General features: G+C 46.7%; 1 protein-coding gene across 1 annotated transcript in view; it reads right to left on the reverse strand.

The window, feature by feature from the left end:
• Nucleotides 1-22,510, reverse strand: part of LOC126523916 (uncharacterized) — a 469,956-nt gene that overhangs the window by 253,183 nt on the left and 194,263 nt on the right. The window contains exons 7-8 of the mRNA XM_055066991.1: nt 20,028-20,196; nt 6,862-7,137 (exon numbers count right to left, since the gene is read on the reverse strand). Of these exons, the coding sequence (XP_054922966.1) occupies nt 6,862-7,137; nt 20,028-20,196 (445 nt within the window). The remainder of the gene's footprint in view (nt 1-6,861; nt 7,138-20,027; nt 20,197-22,510) is intronic.

Here is a 22,510-nt window from a genome sequence, read left to right on the forward strand (position 1 = left end):
GCCTTGGGCAGCCAATTGCAACGCACTCAGCTTCAGGAATGGAAGCGGCAGGGTTCGCAGCTTGCGCCGCAAGCGCGTGAAGGCATTCTGTTTCATGCTGGCGTGTCTCTAGCTGGACTAAAGCGAGATTCACCTGTCAACATCATTGCCTTTCTGAGCCGCTTAGTGCAGCAGTTTTCCTAGTTGGTGTCATCATGAGCGAAGCAGTAGGCGGTGTGTAAGCACTGATGATGCATGTTGAAGCTGCACTCCATAGGCGACGAGGTGTCACAGGCTAATTGGACGGGAAAGACAAACCGTGTGCGGAAGCTGCGTGGTAACTTCAGCCTAAGGCCTACACTGCCTACATCAGGCTACACGGTGTTGAAACCTCCGCTGCAGTGAGATTACTGAAGCGCTCACTGTCCGTGCTCGTTAGTATGTATGTATGCTTTATTTCCACAAAAACTAAATACAGCTTTGCGGGGGTAAAGTGGAGAAAGAAGCTGCTCGTAGCAGCTTGACCAGCCCCAAATACCCTTAATACAAAAAAAGAAGGGAGCAGCAGAGCGCAAATACAGTTTTCCCAAGTACTTACATATTCAAGCACTCCAACATATCATGCATACGCATCGCAAATCAGGCGAGGAAGAAAATACAACAAAAGCAAGATGTGAGCAAGCAAGCAAATTAAAATCTCACTGCACTTCAAAAGCATATAGGCATTGTCGAACTCATATATGAGAGAAAAAATCAAGGATATCAGGAGGGGAACAAGTTGCAATATCAATTTTATTAAAAATAATATCGTTTATTAACCGAGGTAGCCTGGAGCACAGAGTGTGTTCCATAGTTTGTGCGCGATTTTGGCACGTGCCAGTACTCTGGCTTTCTTGTGCTGTATTGAGTTTCATGTAGCTTTAAGTTAGCCATAAAAGTATTGTAGTTTCTGTTCTTTTTCTGTTCATTTTTACACGCAAGCACTAAACGACACTTTAAAGGGGCCTGTACTTTCGGTGTGTTAAGTTTATGAAAAAATGAGATCAAGGGAAATCGTATGGTTTATTACAAATAGCGTGAAGAGCCTTCTTTTGCAGTATGTACAGCCTGTTGATATTTGTTTCAGAAGTGGTAGCTCAGACACAACAACAATAATTTAAATGGCTGAGAAGAAGTGAATCATATAACAAGCACTTAATAGAGCGAGGAAGATAGTTCAAGGAATAAAAAAATACAGTGATTTGTGAAAGCTTATTAGCAAGAAAATCTATATGGCTCTGCCACGTCATAGTATGATCAAAAAGTACACCTAGCGATTTTACTGAGTGTACAAGTTCAATTTTAGAATTGTTCATTAGCAAATCTTCTTCTAGAGTAATTTGCGTGTTCTTAGCGCGAAATAACACCGCCTTAGTTTTTTTGCGAAATAATAGTGAAACCGTTGTCAAATGATCATGTGTAAAGTTTATTCCAAACTCCATTAGCTTTTATAATCAATTCGGCAGGGTGGTTAGATAAAAAGAATAACGTAGTGTCATCAGCATAGATTACGTAACGCGTATCAACATCAATGTTTACTAAATCGCTAATAAAGATACTAAAGAGGAGGGGACCTAAAATACTGCCCTAGGGCACACCTACATTGACCGACCGAACTTCAGATTTAAAGCTATTTACTTGCACAAACTGCTTTCTATGACCAAGATACGACCTAATCGAGTCAAGTGCATTCCCTCGTATACCGTAGCCGTTTAACTTACAAAGCCAGAGATCATGATTTATAGAATCGAAGGCTTTTGAAAAATCGACAAATGCTCCAAATGTTAGCAGACGTTCCTCAAAATTATTTAGAATTAGTTCTTTCTGTTCAAGCAAAGCTAGCTGTGTTGACATATTTATCTGGTAAGCGTACTGATGCTTAGTTATGAAGTTGTGCTGTCCAGAAAGTCTGATAGTCTGCAAAAAATTATTTTTTCCAAGCACTTTGAAAATATAGGGAGAATAGGCACAGGTCTATAATTAGGTAAGGTAGTTTTGTCATCTTTCTTCAACAATGCAACTACTTTTGCCATCTGCATTTTATACAGGAATACACCGGTTGAAAGGCAGATATAAATATGGGCTAGTACTGGAGCTATTATATCTATTACAAATTTCACAGGCTTGATTTTATTGTTATCAGCATCGCAGGAGTTGCTATTGTTTAGTGCGGAGAACAGTAAAATTACTTCTGAAGTGTTTGTGGGAAGCAAAAGAATGGAATGCACCCAGTTCGTTGTAATGAAAAGACAGGCGTTTTCATTCACATTGCGTTTAGGTAGATTAGTGAAATAATTATTAAAACGATCGGCCAACATCTCGTCAGGTATGTCCGCTCCATCAGAAGTTATACGCAACCCTGCCGCTGAATTGGGCACTCTATTCAGCAAAGAATTAAGCCGATGCCATATCTTATTGCTGTCATGGCTGCAAGATGCGAAGGATTGCTTATAATATGTAGTTTTTACAGCACGTAATTTCTTAGTTAAGCCATTTCTAAATGCTTTAAACACTCTTAAATTATCAGGATCCCGAGATGTGATGAATTTATTTAATAAACTAGCCTTTTCTTTTATCTTTATGAATAATTGAATAGTTACCCAGGGTTTACGTATCCTTGATGGAGCGGATACTTTAGAAATGGAAGGAAAATGTTTAACATAATAAGAGATGAACGTTTCCAGAAAAGCACCGTAAGCGCGATCAGCACTTGTAGCAGCAACAACACTGTCCCACACTACGTGACGTAGGTGATCGTGAAAACACACTAGCCGTTCTTCAGTTATAATTTCCGAGAAGCAAGCTCGTTCTGGTGAGCTTTTATCTTTCCGTTTGACAGTGAGGAATACCGGAATGTGATCACTCAAGCTGTATGAAATAGTGCCACATTGAACACTGTTTGATCCGTAGTTAGTAATAAACCAGTCAAGGCTTGTGGACGTATCGCAGGCAATTCTGGTAGGAGTATCGATAACATTGGGACACCCATACGTTTTTAAAAGCAATTAAAAATCACGTGTGATATTGCAGTCAACCAGCATGTTTATATTGAAATCGCTACCACAAATCAATTTATACTGTAAATCAACAATGTATTTTAATAATTTCTCTAAAAAGAGAAAGAAGCCGTGGAGATTGCTTCGCAGTGGTGTGTAGACAACAGAATAAACAGTGTGCGCTTGTAACACAGACAATACCTCGTAGTCATCGTTAACACAAGAAAATTCTTGAGCACAGTTGACATTAAAATAATGGCACACAATTAGGCAAACCCCGCCACCGCGCGAGTTCATTCTTGATCTTGCAAAGCACTCGTACTTTGGCGGACACCAGGGGACCGTACAATCACTGTACCACGTTTCAGAAAGCATTATAAAATGAAAACGAAAGTTTAGGCTGCTGAAAAAAATGTCAAGTTCATCCTTTTTATTTTTCACTGACTGGCAGTTGTTATGTATGCACCTAATCAATCCACCATTCTGTGAGCTTGCATTATCATGAAGATCCGACGAACACGTTTTGTTCGAGTGTCCCAACATCATAATTTTAACTACAACTTACTTTCGCTCCTATGCCAAAAAACGATCTTATGCAGATATGCAGGCGACTTTATCAATATGCGCGATCACCGTCACTCTTTCTTAGGAACACTTTTTCAGCGCGGTGCCATGCAAACCGGAAATTATTTACACGCACCCATTCTTACGCAGCTGTTAGGAGCATTCGGTTCTGCGCAGTCAGGTTTTCCGTAATAAACATTCCATGCTGAACACCTGACAAAACCCTCCTTTTGTTCAGCCATTGTTCCCTTGTTTACTGGTTGGAAAAGCGTATGATAATGCCAGGAGGCCTGTCGCCTTTGGTCTGAAGCCGGTGAATCGAGGTAACAGTTTGTTCAGTCAAAGGGGCAAGTTGCAGTTTTTATGCAATTACATTCATTTTATCTATAAGACACTCGTTGTTGTTTTGATTAACACCATGAACCTCAATATTTAGTTTTCTGCTGTGGCACTCAAGTTCATTTATCGAGGAGCGCACTGAAAGCAATTATGCGCTCATGTTTTGCTCCTCTAGTTTGCAAACTTCTTTCTTGAGCGCCTTTAGTTCATTGTCATGCTTCGCAACAGCCTCAAGAATTCTGTCATACTTGGTTGATAACAGACTCACCGATTCCTGAATGCCGTTTACCGTTTGCTGGAGGGGTAGTAATTCATCAAGTTTCCTGCTTATCTCGACCAGCATCGTGGCTATTTTGCCATCAGTTTCCTTTGGCACAGACGAGCTCTGTCCTACTTTGCCCCTACAACATGACGAGCAACGCCAAGATTTCCTATAGTCTCCCCCTTTACATCGGTACGTGCTCTCAGAAACTCCGGAGCATGCAGTTCCAATATGATAATAGGCTGAACACTCGGAGCATTCCATAAATTAGTCATCGTCCTTAAAGCACTGCGACACTTGCCACACTCTGATTCACTTGAAGGACCCATGACGACAAATAGTAATCAGTGATTATATAAAAGCAGGAAAATAAGGCACAAGTTTCAATCACAGAGATTGTTCAATGGCAGCAGCAGCAACAAGAAAAAGTACGACCGAACGTGTACACAATTAACAGAAGAAGACCATGTGTAAGAAGCACAAACCTGTAAAAGGTTGCAGAGCCACGTTAGATTGCCGTCTGTATTCCGCTGCCGCTGCTGCCACATGACCAGGAGAACACAGCGCAACCCATATAAGTAGTAGCAGAAGGGGACCCTTGTGACCTATGCGCAGGATGCGCGTGATTCACGGTGAAGGATAAGTCAGGCGTCGTAGATGAACCAGTCTTTAGGCACGAGGAGTAGCAGATTATCTTGCCCATGCTCTTTCCGTCCAAGTGGTCCGGCCATTCTGTCTTCAGATTAAAAAGATGGCCCCAAGCCGGTAGGCGCGCAGCAGAGAAAAATGTGTAAAAGGTTGCAGAGCCACGTTAGATTGCAGTCTGCATTCCGCTGCCGCTGCTGCCAAATGTCATGTTGTATTACTTTGCTTCACCGCTCCTACATGAGGGAGCCATCCCTGTCATCACAGAGCAAATTTGACGTGTTCACGACGACGTCACATCAGTTACACAAAGTTGATGGTGCACCACGGCATAAAACACTTTCGTTTCTAAAACAGTTTCCGCACATTGTTTATCTTTCGTGTAGGATTAGCCTGTGACGTCTCGCCACCTACGGAGTGCAGCTTTAAGATGCATCAGCAGTGCTTACATGCTGCCTGCTGCTTCGCTTGTGATGGCACCAAGAAAACTGTAGCGTTAAGCGGCGCAAAAAGGCAACAACGTCAATAGGCGCATCTCGTTTGGTCTGGCGAGAGACCGGCCAGTGTGAAGCAGAATGCGTTTGTACGTTTGCGGTGCATGCTACGAACTCTGCAACTTGCATTTCTGAAGCTGAGCGCATCACAAGTGGCTGCCCAAGACACTGCGAAGCCAGCCCAAAATGCTCCTACCTTCGGTGAAGCAACTCGGCAGCAGGACGCCAATTGCCAACAGGACGCTGCAGCGGAGCGCGAGTTCACGAAACGATTTACTAAAGCACGTTCGGTTTCCCTTGTACAGCTTTCGAACGACTGTGCTTTATGGCGGATGTGCACAGTGCCCCAGCGCGTGCAATGCAGTGTCTTTAGCGGATGTTTTCCGGTCACAAGTCGTTCCACTACATTTGCTTGTGGCAATTGTCGAGGATCCCTGTGCAGTGGTAGGGTGCCGTTGATGACTACTTGCAACCTAATTCTTCATGTACAATAGACATGCAACCGCTTCTGTGATGACATGTTTCACTTTTGTGTTCCACTCATTCCTATGAAAGAGCGATCAACCATATTTTTTGCTAGCTTTTTTTCGGCTTGTATTTCGAATGCCAAATTTTCCCTGGGTATGCTGCTTTAAGCATGGCTTTCAACACAGCCGAATTTTTTTTTACTTGGCCGTAGTCATGCAGAGAATATTGTATAACAATTCATTGTTATTCAAGTTCCGACGCAGGAAGTGGCACTCTTTCATTGTCATTTATCAGAAATCGAACTAGCCCAGCTTTCTGCGATAGGTTCTGCTCTGGTTGGCGCCTACTTTTCGCACCGGTAAAAATAATGTATGGTGTTTTTTTAACTGTATGAAGTATTTTTAAAAACAGCGATGGCAAATAGCCCAACCCCAATGTTTGGACAGGAATTATTCGAAGAGGTGGACGTTACTTGAACAAGACATTGAAATATGTATTATGTAACAAAATTCACTGGTTAACGTTTTGATTATTCGCTTTACGGCACATAGTGCAATTTAAGAATTATCGCCGGTGACGTCGTAAGGTTTGAATGAGTTCTCAGGATTTGCATCGGGATATTAAATCTCGAAGTTGGCGATGAAATACATTGATGCCCCAGTTAATTTTCTGTTTGAATAAATCGAATGACGTTTAATGAAAATGAGTGAATTAACAGTTACATTATTATAAGTTTGATGGCGCATATCTCAAAATAGGTGCCGTTCTCAGAGTTTGCTGAAAGTTGGTATGCCTAGCAAACTAGGAGGCTAATATTTGTAAATTGCCGTAAAATGCCAAATTAATATTCAATTTGCGAAACTTTGTTTATGATTCAATTGCGCATGTAGATTTTTATACGAGTAACGTCTGCCTCTCTGAGTTAATCAATTCAATGATTACAACGATATGAAAGGTGATTTTTCAAAATTCTCTATAGTGAAAAAGAAAAGAACACCCTCCTGTGTGTAGCAAATCATCGACAGTGTAAGGCCGTGAACACTCGCCCACGGCCGCGTGAACGAGAGCGGACCACCTTGAGCGCGACGTTCGGCGTGGGGAAGCCGACGTCCGAGCAGTTGATCTCGTCCTGTCCCGGGGCAGCCAGCAGGCCGCAGCACTCAGCGACGCCGTACAAGTTGCGGAAGTTGCGCAGGTTGGGGAACACCGCGAGCGCCTCGCGCATCAGCGGCTCGGTCACCGAGCAGCCCGCGATGCATAGCTTGCGCACGGACTCGAGCCGGACGCGCGACCTCTGCATTTCCTGCATGAGCCGGTGGATGCGAGACGGGAAGCCGAACAGCGACGAGACCTGCGCGCAAGGAATCCGTCAAGCCAGGGCGCCGTCGCTGCTGCTTCGGGCTACGTCTCGCCTAGTCGTCACCTACCTAGCACGAGGTTCATGATCATTTAAAACCCAATGAAAATTATTGTTCGCCTCAGATTTTTGCAGCACCATGACATTCTGACATGTCCAGCGCATTTCGTGAGCAGCAGCGGTAGCAGCTCCTCCGGTCACGCCTAGGAAGCATAGGCCCAATGCCGGCTTTCGGTTCAGGTCGCGCGTTTTCTTCAATCTAATAATTCGCACCATGAAACATTTATGCAACCATGGCTGGATCCGCTTAACGCTGAGGGTTATGTCTGAATACTAAAGAGCGGTATGTTCTTATGTCTGCAAGAGAACAGAGGAAGAGAGCCGGTTAACATTGGACGTCAATATTGTCACGTGGTCATGACTTCAAAGAACACAGTAGCAGTACTGTGAAAGACAAAACTAGCTTTTATTGGGCGAACCTGTGCCCACAAAACAGGCTACACTTAAAGCACAACGATAGCGGCGAACACAGTCGGCGATCGTCGAAAATCTGATCAGCGGGTCAAGCGCGTCGGCTTTTATACAGAATCGTCGAATGTTCCAGACTAATCGTTGGGACCCGAGTGCCTTCGACAAAGTTCTACACCATTCGCGTCAGGCGAATAAATCAGATAACACAAGGTTCGGCGACAACAGACAGCGGATAGAAGCATCGATAACTTTCCAGAAACTTCGGATACATGCAAGCGCGTCCCGCGCTGTGCGATAAGATTTGTTAGGCGGCGTAACGTTGTCGCCCGATAAATATAAGTACACGTGTCAATACCCCCCTCTTAAATAGCATCGTCCCGATGCTACAAATATAAGCGAGGGAAACACAAAAGGACAGCTATTAAGCATAAGTAACAAAACAACGAAAATAAATCAAGTCCAAAGGTCAGTTATGCGAAGTCCCAAAGTTCGTCAACGCTGGTGATACGGCTTGAGTCGCACAACGTGGACAATTTCAGGTCGTGAGCGGCGCCGCTGTGACAGCGAAATGCCGTCTGGCACGACCTCATAGTCCAGTGCGCCAATACGTCGGATGATCTTGTACGGTCCGAAATAGCGACGCAAGAGCTTCTCGCTCAGTCCTCGTCGGCGTATAGGGGTCCAAACCCAAACACGGTCCCCGGGCTGGCACTCGACAAAGCGTCGTCGGAGGTTGTAGTGTCGGCTGTCGGTCCTCTGCTGGTTCTTGATCCGCAGGCGGGCGAGCTGTCGGGCTTCTTCGGCGCGCTGGAGATAGCTAGCGACGTCAAGATTTTCCTCGTCAGTGACGTGCGGCAGCATGGCGTCGAGCGTCGTCATCGGATTCCTGCCGTAAACCAGCTTAAACGGCGTGATCTGTGTTGTTTCTTGCACCGCCGTGTTGTAAGCGAATGTTACGTACGGCAGGACTGCATCCCAGGTCTTGTGTTCGACGTCGACGTACATTGCTAGCATGTCGGCGAGGGTCTTGTTCAGGCGTTCCGTGAGACCATTCGTCTGCGGGTGGTAGGCAGTTGTCCTCCTGTGGCTTGCCTGGCTGTATTGCAGAATGGCTTGGGTGAGCTCTGCTGTTAAAGCCGTTCCTCTGCCGGTGATGAGGACTTCTGGGGCACCATGTCGCAGCAGAATGTGCTCGACGAAAAATTTCGCCACTTCGGCTGCACTGCCTTTTGGTAGAGCTTTAGTTTCAGCGAAGCGGGTGAGGTAGTCCGTCGCCACGACGATCCACTTATTCCCGGATGTTGACGTCGGAAACGGCCCCAACAAATCCATCCCGATCTGCTGGAATGGTCGACGAGGAGGTTCGATCGGCTGTAGTAACCCTGCTGGCCTGGTCGGTGGTGTTTTGCGCCGCTGACAGTCTCGGCATGTCTTGACGTAACGGGCGACGTCAGCGGTCAGACGCGGCCAGCAATACCTTTCCTGTATCCTCGACAGCGTCCGGGAGAATCCAAGGTGCCCAGCGGTTGGATCGTCGTGTAGGGCGTGCAGTACTTCTGGACGCAGCGCTGACGGTACAACAAGAAGGTAGCTGGAGCGGACTGGTGAGAAGTTCTTCACGAGCAGGTTGTTTTGTAGCGTGAACGAAGACAACCCGCGCTTAAATGCCCTAGGGACAACGTCGGTGTTCCCTTCCAAGTACTCGACGAGGCCTTTTAGCTCCGGGTCTGCTCGCTGCTGTTTAGTGAAGTCTTCCGCGCTTAATATTCCAAGGAAGGCGTCGTCGTCCTCGTCGTCTTGCGGCGGGGGATCGATGGGGGCGCGTGATAAGCAGTCGGCGTCAGAGTGTTTTCTTCCGGACTTGTATATTACGGTGACGTCATATTCTTGCAATCTGAGGCTCCACCGCGCCAGCCGTCCTGAAGGGTCCTTTAAGTTAGCTAGCCAACACAACGCGTGATGGCCGCTGACGACATTGAATGGCCTGCCTTAGAGGTAAGGGCGGAATTTTGCTGTAGCCCAAATGATGGCGAGGCATTCCTTTTCAGTCGTAGAATAATTGCCTTCCGCTTTTGACAGCGACCGGCTAGCATAAGATATCACCCGTTCAAGTCCGTCTTTCCTCTGGACTAGGACGGCACCGAGGCCTAGGCTACTGGCGTCAGTGTGGATTTCAGTATCGGCGTCCTCGTCGAAGTGTGCAAGTACCGGCGGTGACGTCGTTTGAGTTCTTTAAATGCGTCGGCCTGCGGCGTTTCCCACTTGAACTCGACATCACATTTCGTTAGATGTGTTAGCGGCTCCGCGATGCGTGAAAAGTCCTTGACAAAGCGCCTATAGTAGGCACACATGCCAAGGAATCTGCGCAGTGCCTTCTTGTCGATTGGCTGCGGGAACTTTGCGATGGCAGCTGTCTTCTGTGGGTCGGGGCGTACTCCAGATTTGCTGATGACGTGGCCTAGGAATAGAAGCTCATCGTATGCGAAGCGACACTTTTCCGGCTTCAGAGTGAGCCCTGATGACTTGATGGCCTCTAATACTGTCGCAAGCCGCTTAAGGTGATCGTCGAAATTTCCGGCGAAGACGACGACGTCATCCAAGTAAACAAGACAGGTCTGCCACTTCAATCCTGCTAAAACCGTGTCCATCACGCGCTGGAACGTTGCAGGCGCCGAGCACAGTCCAAATGGCATAACCTTGAATTCATAGAGGCCGTCTGGCGGGATGAAGGCGGTCTTTTCGCGATCCCTTTCGTCGACTTCTATTTGCCAGTAGCCAGACTTGAGGTCCATCGATGAGAAGTATTTAGCATTGCAGAGCCGATCCAATGCGTCGTCTATCCGTGGGAGGGGGTATACGTCTTTCTTCGTGATTTTGTTCAGTCGACGATAATCGACGCAGAAACGTAGGGTTCCGTCCTTTTACTTCACTAAAACAACTGGAGACGCCCACGGGCTTTTCGACGGCTGGATGATGTCGTCGCGCAGCATTTCGTCGACTTGTTGTCTTATAGCTTCGCATTCTCGCGTCGAAACTCGGTAAGGGCTCTGGCGTAGTGGTCGAGCGCACTCTTCGGTTATTATGTGATGCTTTGCGACTGGTGTTTGTCGAATCCTCGATGACGTCGAAAAGCAGACTTTGTATCGTCGAAGCAGACTTCTGAGCTGTTGCTGCTTAATCACGGGGAGACTTGGATTTATGTCGAAGTCTGGCTCGGGAACTACGGTCGTCGGGGTAGATGCAACAGAATCCGAGAGGACAAAGGCATCGCTGGTTTCCTGAATTTCCTCAATGTATACGATCGTCGTGCCCTTGTTGATGTGCTTGAACTCCTGGCTGAAGTTTGTCAGCAACACTTTCGTGTTTCCTCCGTGCAGTCGAGCGAACCCTCTTGCGACGCAAATTTCACGGTCGAGCAGTAGACGTTGGCCGCCTTCGATGACGCCTTCTACGTCAGCGGGTGTTTCGGTGCCGACCAAAATAACAATGCTGGAGAGAGGCGGGATGCTCACGTGATCTTCGAGCACACTCAAGGCGTGGTGACTACGAGGGCTCTCCGGCGGCATCGCTTGATCTTCCGACAGCGTTATTGATTTCGACTTCAGGTCGATGATTGCGCCGTGTTGGTTCAGGAAGTCCATGCCGAGAATGACGTCTCGTGAACACTGTTGCAGGATAACGAAGGTGGCAGGGTAAGTCCGGTCATGAATGGTAATTCTTGCCGTGCAAATTCCACTCGGCGTGATGAGGTGTCCTTCAGCGGTTCGAATTTGAGGGCCTTCCGATGCAGTCTTAACTTTCTTCAAGTGGGCGGCGATGTGTCCACTCATTACGGAGTAATCGGCCCCTGTGTCCACTAAGGCGGTAACTGCGTGGCCGTCGAGAAGCACGTCGAGGTCGGTGGTTCTTTGTCTGGCGTTGCAGTTAGGTCTCGGCGTCGGATCACGGCTGCGTCGTGTTGAACGGAAGCTGGAACGTCGCGTCGTCAGGTCGTCTTTCGTCGTCGTATTCTTTGCTTCCAGACTTCGTCGGGACGGCGGCGTGTCGTTATATCGCCGAGTTAGTTTCTTCGGCGTCTTCGTCGGCGGCGGAGGATCTTCGTCAGTTTGACGAACAGCAACCGCACCTCCATCGGTTGCTGCTTTTAGTTTTCCGGATATGGGCTGACGGATCGGCCCCGGGCTGGGCCAGTGTATGGTCGGCGCTGTGGCGACAGGTAGCGGCCTGGTGACGGCGAACGGGACGGCCGTCGAGGGCTCCACTGAGTAGCGGCGAGGTAGTCGGCGATGTCACGAGGGCGTTCACCTTCCCTCGGGCGCTGTGCGTTGACGGCGAAGCCTCGCAATCCCAGCTCGCGGTATGGGCATCGGCGGTAAACATGGCTGGCTTCGCCGCAGTGGTAGCAGAGCGGGCGGTGGTCGGGGGCGCGCCAAATGTCCGTCTTCCTCGCGTAGGTGCGCTGGGCGACGGGGTGGTCGTACTGGCGGCGGCGGCGGACGACGGAATTGGGGCGTTGCAGGGCCCTGGCGCGGTCGCGCAGGGGGACCTTGACGGGCGTGCGACGGCGGCGTAAGTCATCGCTTCTGGCTGAGGCTGCGGTACTTGTGGTTGCACCTCAGGAACTCCAAGCGATCGGTGCACCTCTTCTTTCACGATGTCGGCGATCGAGGCCACTTGAGGCTGCGACGATGGCAAAACCTTGCGCAGTTCTTCGCGCACAATGGCCCCGATTGTCTCGCACAGATCGTCCGTGGCCAGTGATTGAATTCCGGCGTAGCTTGTTGGCTTGGTGCGGCGGTCGAATTGCCGGTTCCGCAATTCCAGTGTCTTCTCGATGCTCGTCGCCTCACGAAGAAACTCGTCGACGGTCTTCGGTGGGCTTCTTACCATTCCGGCAAAAAGTTCCTCCTTTACGCCTCGCATCAAGAAACGCACTTTTTTCTCTTCGGAGATTCCCGGGTCGGCGTGCAGAAAAATACAGGTCATCTCTTCCGTGAAGATGGCGATGGTCTCATTGGGTAGGTGGCCTCGGGTATCCAGCAGAACTTCCGCCCTTTCTTTAAGGACAACGCTCGTGAACGTCCTCAGGAAGTTACTGCGGAACAGGTCACATGTTGTAAGGGTGGACTCTCGGTTCTCCAAGTCCTCGCGGCATCTTCCAAGGAGAAGTACACGTGCCGTAGCTTATCCTCAGAGGTCCAGTTATTGAAGGTCGAGATCCTTTCGAAGGTTTCCAGCCAGGTTTCAGGATCCTCTGACGTAGCTCCACGGAAGGTAGGGGGCTCCCTGGGTTGTTGAAGTACGATGGGTGACACTGGGGCAGCCATTGTGGTTGTCTTGGCCACAATCTTCTTGGGCTTCTCAGGTAGAAGTCCGTGCTCCGGGGGCAGCTGTTGTAGACGACAGCTGCCCTGTTAAGCTGTTAAGACGACAGCTGTTAAGAGGGGGGTATTGACACGTGTACTTATATTTATCGGGCGACCACGTTCCGCCGCCTAACAAATCTTATCGCACAGCGCGGGACGCGCTTGCATGTATCCGAAGTTTCTGGAAAGTTATCGATGCTTCTATCCGCAGTGTGTTGTCGCCGAACCTTGTGTTATCTGATTTATTCGCCAGACGCGAATGGTGTAGAACTTTGTGGAAGGCACGCGGGTCCCAACGATTAGTCTGGAACATTCGACGATTCTGTATAAAAGCCGACGCGCTTGACCCGCTGATCAGATTTTCGACGATCGCCGACTGTGCTCGCCGCTATCGTTGTGCTTTAAGTGTAGCCTGTTTTGTGGGCACAGGTTCGCCCAATAAAAGCTAGTTTTGTCTTTCACAGTACTGCTACTGTGTTCTTTGAAGTCACGAACACGTGACATCTGGTGGAGGTGCTTTTCGTCCATGTACCGGACGCCCCCGACAAGCCGTGATCCAAGCCCGGACCGCAAAGAGAGCACCAGCGTATTCCTGGACCATCGAGAAAGCCGTCGTCGACAACAGACTGCGGATAGAAGCATCGATAACTTTCCAGAAACTTCGGATACATGCAAGCGCGTCCCGCGCTGTGCGATAAGATTTGTTAGGCGGCGGAACGTGGTCGCCCGATAAATATAAGTACACGTGTGAACATTCTAAAAAGACAAAAAAATACCGCGGAAAAGTGGACAAGACGTAACTGTTAGAACACACTATGACCAGTACTATTAAGTAGTCGTCCAACAATGAAATAGCTTCAAAAACGAGTGTGCAATTGCAGTGGTGGGGATATTTGTTGATTTTCGCAAATCTACCACAACATAAAGGTGCTGCAAACGACCTGGTACATATGCCCATCTGCAAAAGTAGCCCGTTGTCGAATGTAATAAAAGTGTTCTTTAGGAAAAGCTCAAGTAAAATTAGATTGGTCACCAGGCATACCGGTAGCACATACAAATAAATATCACCATTTATTCAATGCCATAGATAGTGCAAGTCTAAAAATGAGCGCAACGTCAGGCACATATTTATTCGTCACATCAGCGAAAACCTCCAACTAACAACCGATCATTCACATATAGAACGCGCACACCACCTTGGACGCCATTCGCATGATAGCGTCCGGCCTTTGATCGTAAAATTTCATCATCATCATCATCATCACCATCATCATCATCAGCCTGGTTACGCCCACTGCAGGGCAAAGGCCTCTCCCATACTCCTCCAACTGCCCCGGTCATGTACTAATTGTGGCCATGTTGACCCTCCAAACTTCCTGATCTCATCTGCCCACCTAACTTTCGGTCGCCCCCTGCTACGCTTCCCTTCCCTCGGAATCCAGTCCGTAACCCTTAATGACCATCGGTTATCTTCCCTCCTCATTACATGTCCTGCCCATGCCCATTTCTTTTTCTTGATTTCAACTAAGATATCATTAACGCGCGTTTGTTCCCTCACCCAATCTCCTCTTTTCTTATCCCTTAACGTTACACCTATCATTCTTCTTTCCATAGCTCGTTGCGTCGTCCTCAATTTAAGTAGAACCCTTTTCGTAAGCCTCCAGGTTTCTGCCCCGTACGTGAGTACTGGTAAGACACAGCTGTTATACACTTTTCTCTTGAGGGATAATGGCAACCTGCTGTTCATGGTCTGCGAATGCTTGCCAAACGTAAAATTTAACTCATTTAAAGTCAAGCAGTCGATTTTATCGGAAGGCAAGAAATTCAAAGACCCAACATACAGCGTTGGTGAAGATTTCTCACCCTCAGTCCGGCATGCCCGAAAGCATCTAGTAATCTTCGCCAACACAAAATCTACAGCATTTAAGTTGAGCTTCAAAACATTGTTCATTGTTTCAAAACGTTACGTATTTCATGAATCCTCCCAGACAGTAAAGGAACAAACGTAGCAATCACCACGATTCAATTATCCTCAAACACACCCCAATCAGCACCGCAAACTACCCTATATCTTTCCGTAATTTTTACGAACATTCGCAGCTTCATTTCAAAACGTAAACTAGTTTCTAATCTTGTTTCATCCTCCAGCGGCAACTTACTGGTATTAACAGAAACATGGCCTGATAGTGACGTAACTGATCACGAGATCCTGGCTGACTTGCGAAATTTTCAAGTTTTCCGCAAGGACCGCGATCGCAAAAAGGGAGGAGTGCTCATAGGGGTTAGCCAGGAACTACCACCCACTTTGGTTAATCTTTCATCCGATCTCGAGATACTATAGATAAAATGTCAAGCTACACCACAATCCATTTTACTTGGCGTGTGCTACAGACCCCCGCAAAGAAAGCCTGATTTCCCTGGCAAACTTAATTCCGTACTAAGTGAACTTTCAACCAAGCACCCTAATACACATATTATATTGTTTAGTGACTTCAATTTTTCTAACATTGATTGGCCTAACCGTTGACGGAGGATGCCACAGCGAGGCAATCCAGTTTATAAATGTTTGCCTTAATTTCAACCTTACTCAAATCATATCCAAACCAAGCTGCGGAATCAAAGATTGCGAAAGCATTTTAGACTTCATACTAACCGGTATCCCTGAAACCATAATATCCATCTCACACTTGCCAGAAATAAGTGACCACACAGTAGTTCAAGACGATTTTATAGTTACTCCACTAAAACGACAAACTACCAAAAAGACCATACGACTCTACGATAATGGAAACTACGCCGCTATAGATAACAAACTAAATCATCTTCCAATATTCCAACAAAATTTTCATTGTCGCTCAGTGCATGAAAAGTGGATGTTAGTTATGGATAAAATAGATATATTAGTCGAAAACTTCATCGCTAAATTTAGTTTCCGTGACTGCTCTCAAAAACCATCGTTTACTAAAACACTCAAAGGACTAGAAAAGAAGAAAAAAACGCCTCTTCAGCTCCGCCAAGCTGCGGGATAATGAAAACGCATGGATGAAATATGATACAGCTGAAAAAACATACCTAATGGCAATTGGCAAGGCTAAGCGTTCTTTTTTCCACGCTGACTTGCCGAAAATGCTGACTACCAACCCAAGAAAATTCTGGCAGGTTATAAACCCAAAGCACGCATGCACTGTGGCTCTTACAAAAGAATCAGGTGAAGTAACCACCGACTTTGAATGTGCTAATATGTTTAACACCGCCTTTTCAACCGTATTTAGTAAAGAAACCGACATGCTACCCCCTGTACAATCTAGTAAAAAATTTTCTTTCTCGAATCTGGAATTTCTGCCATAATTGCCAAACTTAGACTATCTTCATGAGCCGGTATCGATAATATTAACTCAAAATTTCTAAGGAACAATCAAAACATGTGTGCATCATTTTTGAGTTTACTGTACTCACAGTCATTTTCCACGGGCCAGCTTCCTGCCGATTGGAAATACGGAAAGGTCATTCCAGTCTTCAAATCAGGTATGAGAGAATCACTGCTAAATTACCGGCCCCTTGATTTAACCAGTATCCCGTGCAAAATTATGGAGCATGTCATTTACACACAAATCATGGAATTTCTTGATTCGAATAATTTCTTCAATCCTGCGCAGCATGGACTTCGCAGGGGTTTTTCGTGCGAAACTCAACTGGCCACGTTTGCGCACGACTTACATGCAAACTTAGATTGCAGTTTTCAGACTGACACCATTTTTCTGAACTTCGCGAAAGCGTTTGGTAAAGTACCCCATAAGCGCGTTCTACTCAAACTTCCACTGTTAAATCTTCACTCCGACATCATAAATTGGATCCGTGAATTTCTAAATAACCGCTCTCAGGCTGTTTTTGTTAACAATGCTGCCTCTGCTTCCCTTCCAGTAACATCAGGAGTTCCACAAGGGCCCGTTTTCGGCCGCCTTTTATTCCTTATATACATTGACGACCTACCAACTCATGTATCTTATAATATCCGAATGTTTGCCGATGACTGTGTTATTTATCGCTCTGTTGCCAACGCTTCTGATCAATTAACCCTTCAGAGTGATCCTAACCATGTAAAGCACTGGTGCGACAATTGGTTAATGGAACCTAACCCTCACAAATGCAGAATATTATCTTTCAGCCGCCACCGCTTTCCATTTGTTTTTCTTATGCGATTAGCTGCGTTCCAGTCGAAGCAGTTCAATCGCTCAAGTATCTGGGAGTCACTTGTTGCCATGACCTTTCTTGGGCTTTACACGTCACTAACGTCATATCATCTGCAAATAAAACATTTCGATTTTTGCGACGTCATCTACATAACGCACCTAAGAACGCAAAATTATTAGCTCATAAAACTCTCGTGCGAACAAAATTGGAATATGCTTCACCAATTTGGAACCCGCGACAAGCTCATATTCAAGACGCCCTTGAGTCACTTCAAAACCGTGCTACTAGGTTCATTCATCGTTCGTTATGATGTGAGTGTGTCATCACTAAAATTAGATTCTAATTTACCCCTTCTCTCATGTCGCCGCCATATCGCGTCTTTCTTTAATCTATAAACTTTTTCATAGCTCGATGGGTATCCCGCCATACATTGTTCCTCAAACACGCATATCTAATCGCACTGGTCATCCTCTTCATGTCGCACGCCCACGTCCACCGCACCGTTACCTTTTCTACGTCATTTTTCTCACGTACAGCTGCTGACTGGAACGGCCTTCCGGGCGACACCGCTACCATCCCTTGTCCATCCACCTTCATAGAAAGCGTCACCAATCACCTTTCACGATAGATGAACACATGGTTTCTGCTTATTTCTGTGTAACTCACCCCTTATATAATACCCTGCTACGGGATCTTTAAGGAATAAAACTGAAATGACATGAAATATCTGTCTCAAATATCGACAGAGAAGGCTTGGGCTGCGGTTTCATGAACACATCGTTCGCCGCGAGAAATGAACCGTGTATATGAAGAGGTTTTAGGCCATTCAACAAAAACCGGTTCACATGAGGTTGCCATGCGCCTCGCTCCCTAAATATTTCTCCCAAAGAGATACCTTACTTGGGGGTAAAAAAACGAAGAAAACCCACGATTCAGCTTTTTGCATAGTCAAGTTTATACGAGGTTTTCTTGAGATGAACCAGTAAACACAATGTTGACCCTGTCGGTTCAATAACGTAGGTAGTCGACGTAGGGATTACGTTGTGTTTGTGACTGGCACTCAACTTTAGAACGATTTGCACAGCTTGCATATAAAAAAAGAGAAGTTCAGTGGGAGAAAGAAGGCCCAACAGGTGCTATCTATACTAATAGGCTGGTAGAATTTTGTATCTATAGGGATTTATTCTCACTAATCTTAGCTATGGTCGGCTTTATGTGGAGCACGCAGGTCAAGTCAGTCATTCAAACATAGATTGCTCAAGGAGAAGAGGTAGTTGAATGCCTTCTAACATTTCACTGTACTGTCGATATGGTAAAAGCCTCTCAAAATTTACAGATAATGTTCTAGTCCTACACGACAATGAAGAAGTGCGTCTTACGGTAAGGCGTGAAATATCGCTAAGTAGAACATTCGCATTCGCCTTCGATTACATTGCAAATATAGGAATTGTTTTGCCTAAATCGCAAACTATGGAGAGAGCCCATACGCGTCTATTGAGGCGTTATAATTCCCTTCCAGTTTGAGTTGCCTTCCAGACTGAGTGACTTTTCAGTTGACAATCGGCGTCGTGTCTCTATCCTTTTGTGCTTAACATGCCTGCTTCTTCGTGGGAATAGGAATACAGCAATGCACTAACACGCTTTTTTGATTGCGACTGCAATTATGTGGACGGGCCAAGCGAATTTTAACCATCATTGTCGGCGACGCCATGACACCTCGCATATATTTAGGTATATGTATACTACACGCTTATCCATGGCGTACTTGCGGATTATACTGTTACACTATTCCGTAACTGAAATTCTTCGTGCCATGTCTTAGGTTCATGACTAAATTATTCTCCAGAATTTCGACAATGGCAGTCTACAAATGCCTGCATGCAGTTTACAAATTTAAAGAAACATAAGATTCACAATGCATGCGTTTGATCTTAAATCTCCTCAGACTAATAAATATTAAAAGTGCAAACAATGTCAGTTCTCAAACATGAAAGGTGTGAAATTTTAATGGCGTGGTTTTTACGGGTAGCGTAGCGGCGCCGGTGTGATGTTATTAAAGGCTCACGTGTTACAGCTTTCAAGAAGGCCAGAAATTTTGACGACCCACATATGTCACGCCTGTCTTACTTCCTCCGAGAAATGCAAGCGCAACGCTAGACCTTGCCCTCACACTCAGTGAACTGTTTATTTTTAAAAAGAACCCTTAATTCCTGAAGCATTTGGGATGCAAACTGAAAGGGCGGCCACTAAGGACACAAGGTACCGTGCAGAATCATTCTGGAAGTAATTTTCACAATCATATTTGAAAAGTTTTCTTTGATCCTTGTCACAGCTTGGTTGGTTTACAATAAATTTACGCGAACTGCCTCACGGTGCATTGGTGTCACTGTTTTGATCCCGAAATATCTATGGAAATGCGCTCACTGCCAGCCTGGGCATCGGCAGGTCGCTAGTTGTAATCCCAACGCCACAGGTAACCCACCGGTAAAACGGCTACACGCCCCTCCCCTGTACAGATTTCATTCGTGGAATGTGCACCACGGCGGTGCCGCTAACAACTCCGTATTGTCGTTCTTGAAAACCACCTTGAAGGTAGCCAGAGGCATTCCGTGGCTGTCCACGTGGGTTAAGTTCACACTTATTTATCCCAAGATGTCAGGGCGTGTTATGCAGGCGAAAAACAACAACAAAGAAAATTGAAGAGTTACGACGGAAAGGAGAATTCAGGTGCTAATTAACAGGGCGGCGTCCTGCGCAAGCGCTAGACAGCCATGCTGTATGATGCGCATGCGTAGTAATGGTATCAAGGAGGGGACTACTTGCTCGCCACACTCAGCAGAAGGGTAAAAAAACTACCTGGTACTTGTTGCACACGTCGATGAACTGGTTGTAGGTGAGCGCGGGCGACACGACGACGCACGTGGATCCCACGCAGGCTGCCAGCATGGTGAACAGAAAGCCGCACGTGTGCGTGATGGGGTTCCACGCCAGCAGTACGTCAGTCTCGTCCGAGGCCATGCAGTTCCTGCGTACGTGGAGCGACGGCCTCATTGGTAGCCAGCTCACCGCTAGGCTAGCGTCACTGGGTAGCCTCCGCGGTGACATCCCGCTAGCTTGCAAATGCCTATCGGGCGTTAGCATATCGTTACTGCTCTACCAGTAATGCGCTCTTCACTTAATATGGAGGTATATAGGCAATCCAGCTTGTACGTAAACTCGGAAAGGAATAGTTAGCATGCGCATAGTTGGCAAGTAGAATAGATGGTACCAACATCCGCATAGTAGTAGAGATATGTCAAATGACTGTCGATTGCAGAACAGAAACCTCTCCAATTGATATACAGTGCATTCTGCACCAGTAGACTTCACCCTGCCACTCTCTCAATCTCATTCTTCTTACTTCAATCTTCAATCAATTCATTCTGCAATCTTCAATCTTACTTCAATTCTTCAATCTCAATCTCTTCTTACACACCGCATACGTTACACTGGGAAACTGAGTGGTGCTAAGAGGATACGTTCCTTTAGCGCTACAAAATGTTTTCACGCAGTATGAGTCAAATAAATAGTCCGAATTAATAGCTTGGTCAAATGACCTGCCGTTCTTGACTCTCTTCTGCCTTCTCTTTGCATTCGTTCTGCTGTTCTAATGCACCAGCGTTTTTTTACTGCACGCATTTCATGACGCGCCGACATCTGTCAGTGGTTGACGCACACGATGACACGACCGATTATCAAAAACAATTGGATTTATTAGCGATTGTTGCAGATTCCACAATCAGCTATCGGCCAGCGCGTCTTCATGCTCCGAATGCTCGTCCTCACGTAACGTATCTGCTTCCACCTCGCTCGCCAGTCGCTTGCCGTACTTCTCCCGCTTGCCGACAGGTGCCGCTAGTCCCTTAGCTAACACGGCCGGGTCTTCAATCTAGTGCGTCCTCGCAATAGTCTGAACAGGCCGCCATTGGAATGTGAACCTGGCAACATTTAACGCTAGAACGTTATCTAGTGAGGCGAGTCTAGCAGTGTTATTGGAGGAATTAGAGGGCAGTAAATGAGATATAGTAAGGGTCAGTGAAGTTAGGAGGCCAAAAGAAGCATATAAAGTGCTAAAAAGCGGGCACGTCCTGTGCTACCGGGGCTTAGCGGAGAGACGAGAACTAGGAGTCGGATTCCTGATTAATAAGAACATAGCTGGTAACATACAGGAATTCTATAGCATTAACGAGAGGGTGGCAGGTCTGGTTGTGAAACATAAGATGTACAAAATGAAGGTTGTACAGGTCCACGCGCCTACATTCAGTCATGATGACCAGGAAGTCGAAAGCTTCTATGAAGACGTGAAATCGGCGATGGGTAGAGTGAAAACAAAATACACTATACCGATGGGCGATTTCAACGACAGGGTAGGCGAGAAGCAGGCTGGAGACAAGTCAGTGGGGGAGCATGGCATAAGCTCAGGGAATACCAGGGGAGAGTTATTAGTAGAGTTTGTAGAACAGAATAATATGCGGATAATGAATACCTTCTTCCGCAAGCGGGATAGCCGAAAGTGGACGTGGAGGAGCCCGAACGGCGAGACTAGAAATAAAGAGACCTCATACTCGGCGCTAACCCTGTCATGATACAAGATGTGGACGTGCTCAGCAAGGTGCGCTGCAGTGACCATAGGATGGTAAGAACTCGAATTAGCCTAAACCTGAGGAGGGAACGGAAGAAACTGGTACACTATCAGATGCCTAAGCATGAAGACATTGAGGCTGAGCTCGCTGGCGCTCAATATTGACACGTGTACTTATATTTAACGGGCGACCACGTTTCGCCGCCTAAGAAATGTTATCGCACAGCGCGGGACGCGTCTGCATGTATCCGAAGTTTCTGGAAAGTTATCGATGCTTCTATCCGCTTTCTGTTGTCGCCGAACCTTGTGTTATCTGATTTCATCGCGTGACTCGAATGTTGTAGAACTTTGTGGAAGGCATGCGGAACCCAACGATTAGTCTGGAACATTCGATGGCTGCTGTATAAAAGCCGACGCACTTCACCCGCTGATCAGGTTTTCGACGATCGCCGACCGTGTGCGCCACTATCGTTGTGCTATAAGTGTAGCCTGTTTTTGTGGGCACTGGTTCGCCCAATAAAAGTTAGTTTTGTCTTTCACAGTATTTGCTACTGTATTCTTCAACGTCACCACCACGTGAAATCTGGTGGAGGTGCTTTTCGTTCATGTACCAGACGCCCCCGACAAGCCGTGATCCAAGCCCCGACCGCAAAGAGAACACCAACGTAGTCCCGGAGCATCGATCAAGCCGCCGTCTTCAACAGCTGCCTCCGGAGCA

Source organism: Dermacentor andersoni, chromosome 6 (genome assembly GCF_023375885.2).
Source record: "Dermacentor andersoni chromosome 6, qqDerAnde1_hic_scaffold, whole genome shotgun sequence".
NCBI lineage: Eukaryota > Metazoa > Arthropoda > Arachnida > Ixodida > Ixodidae > Dermacentor > Dermacentor andersoni.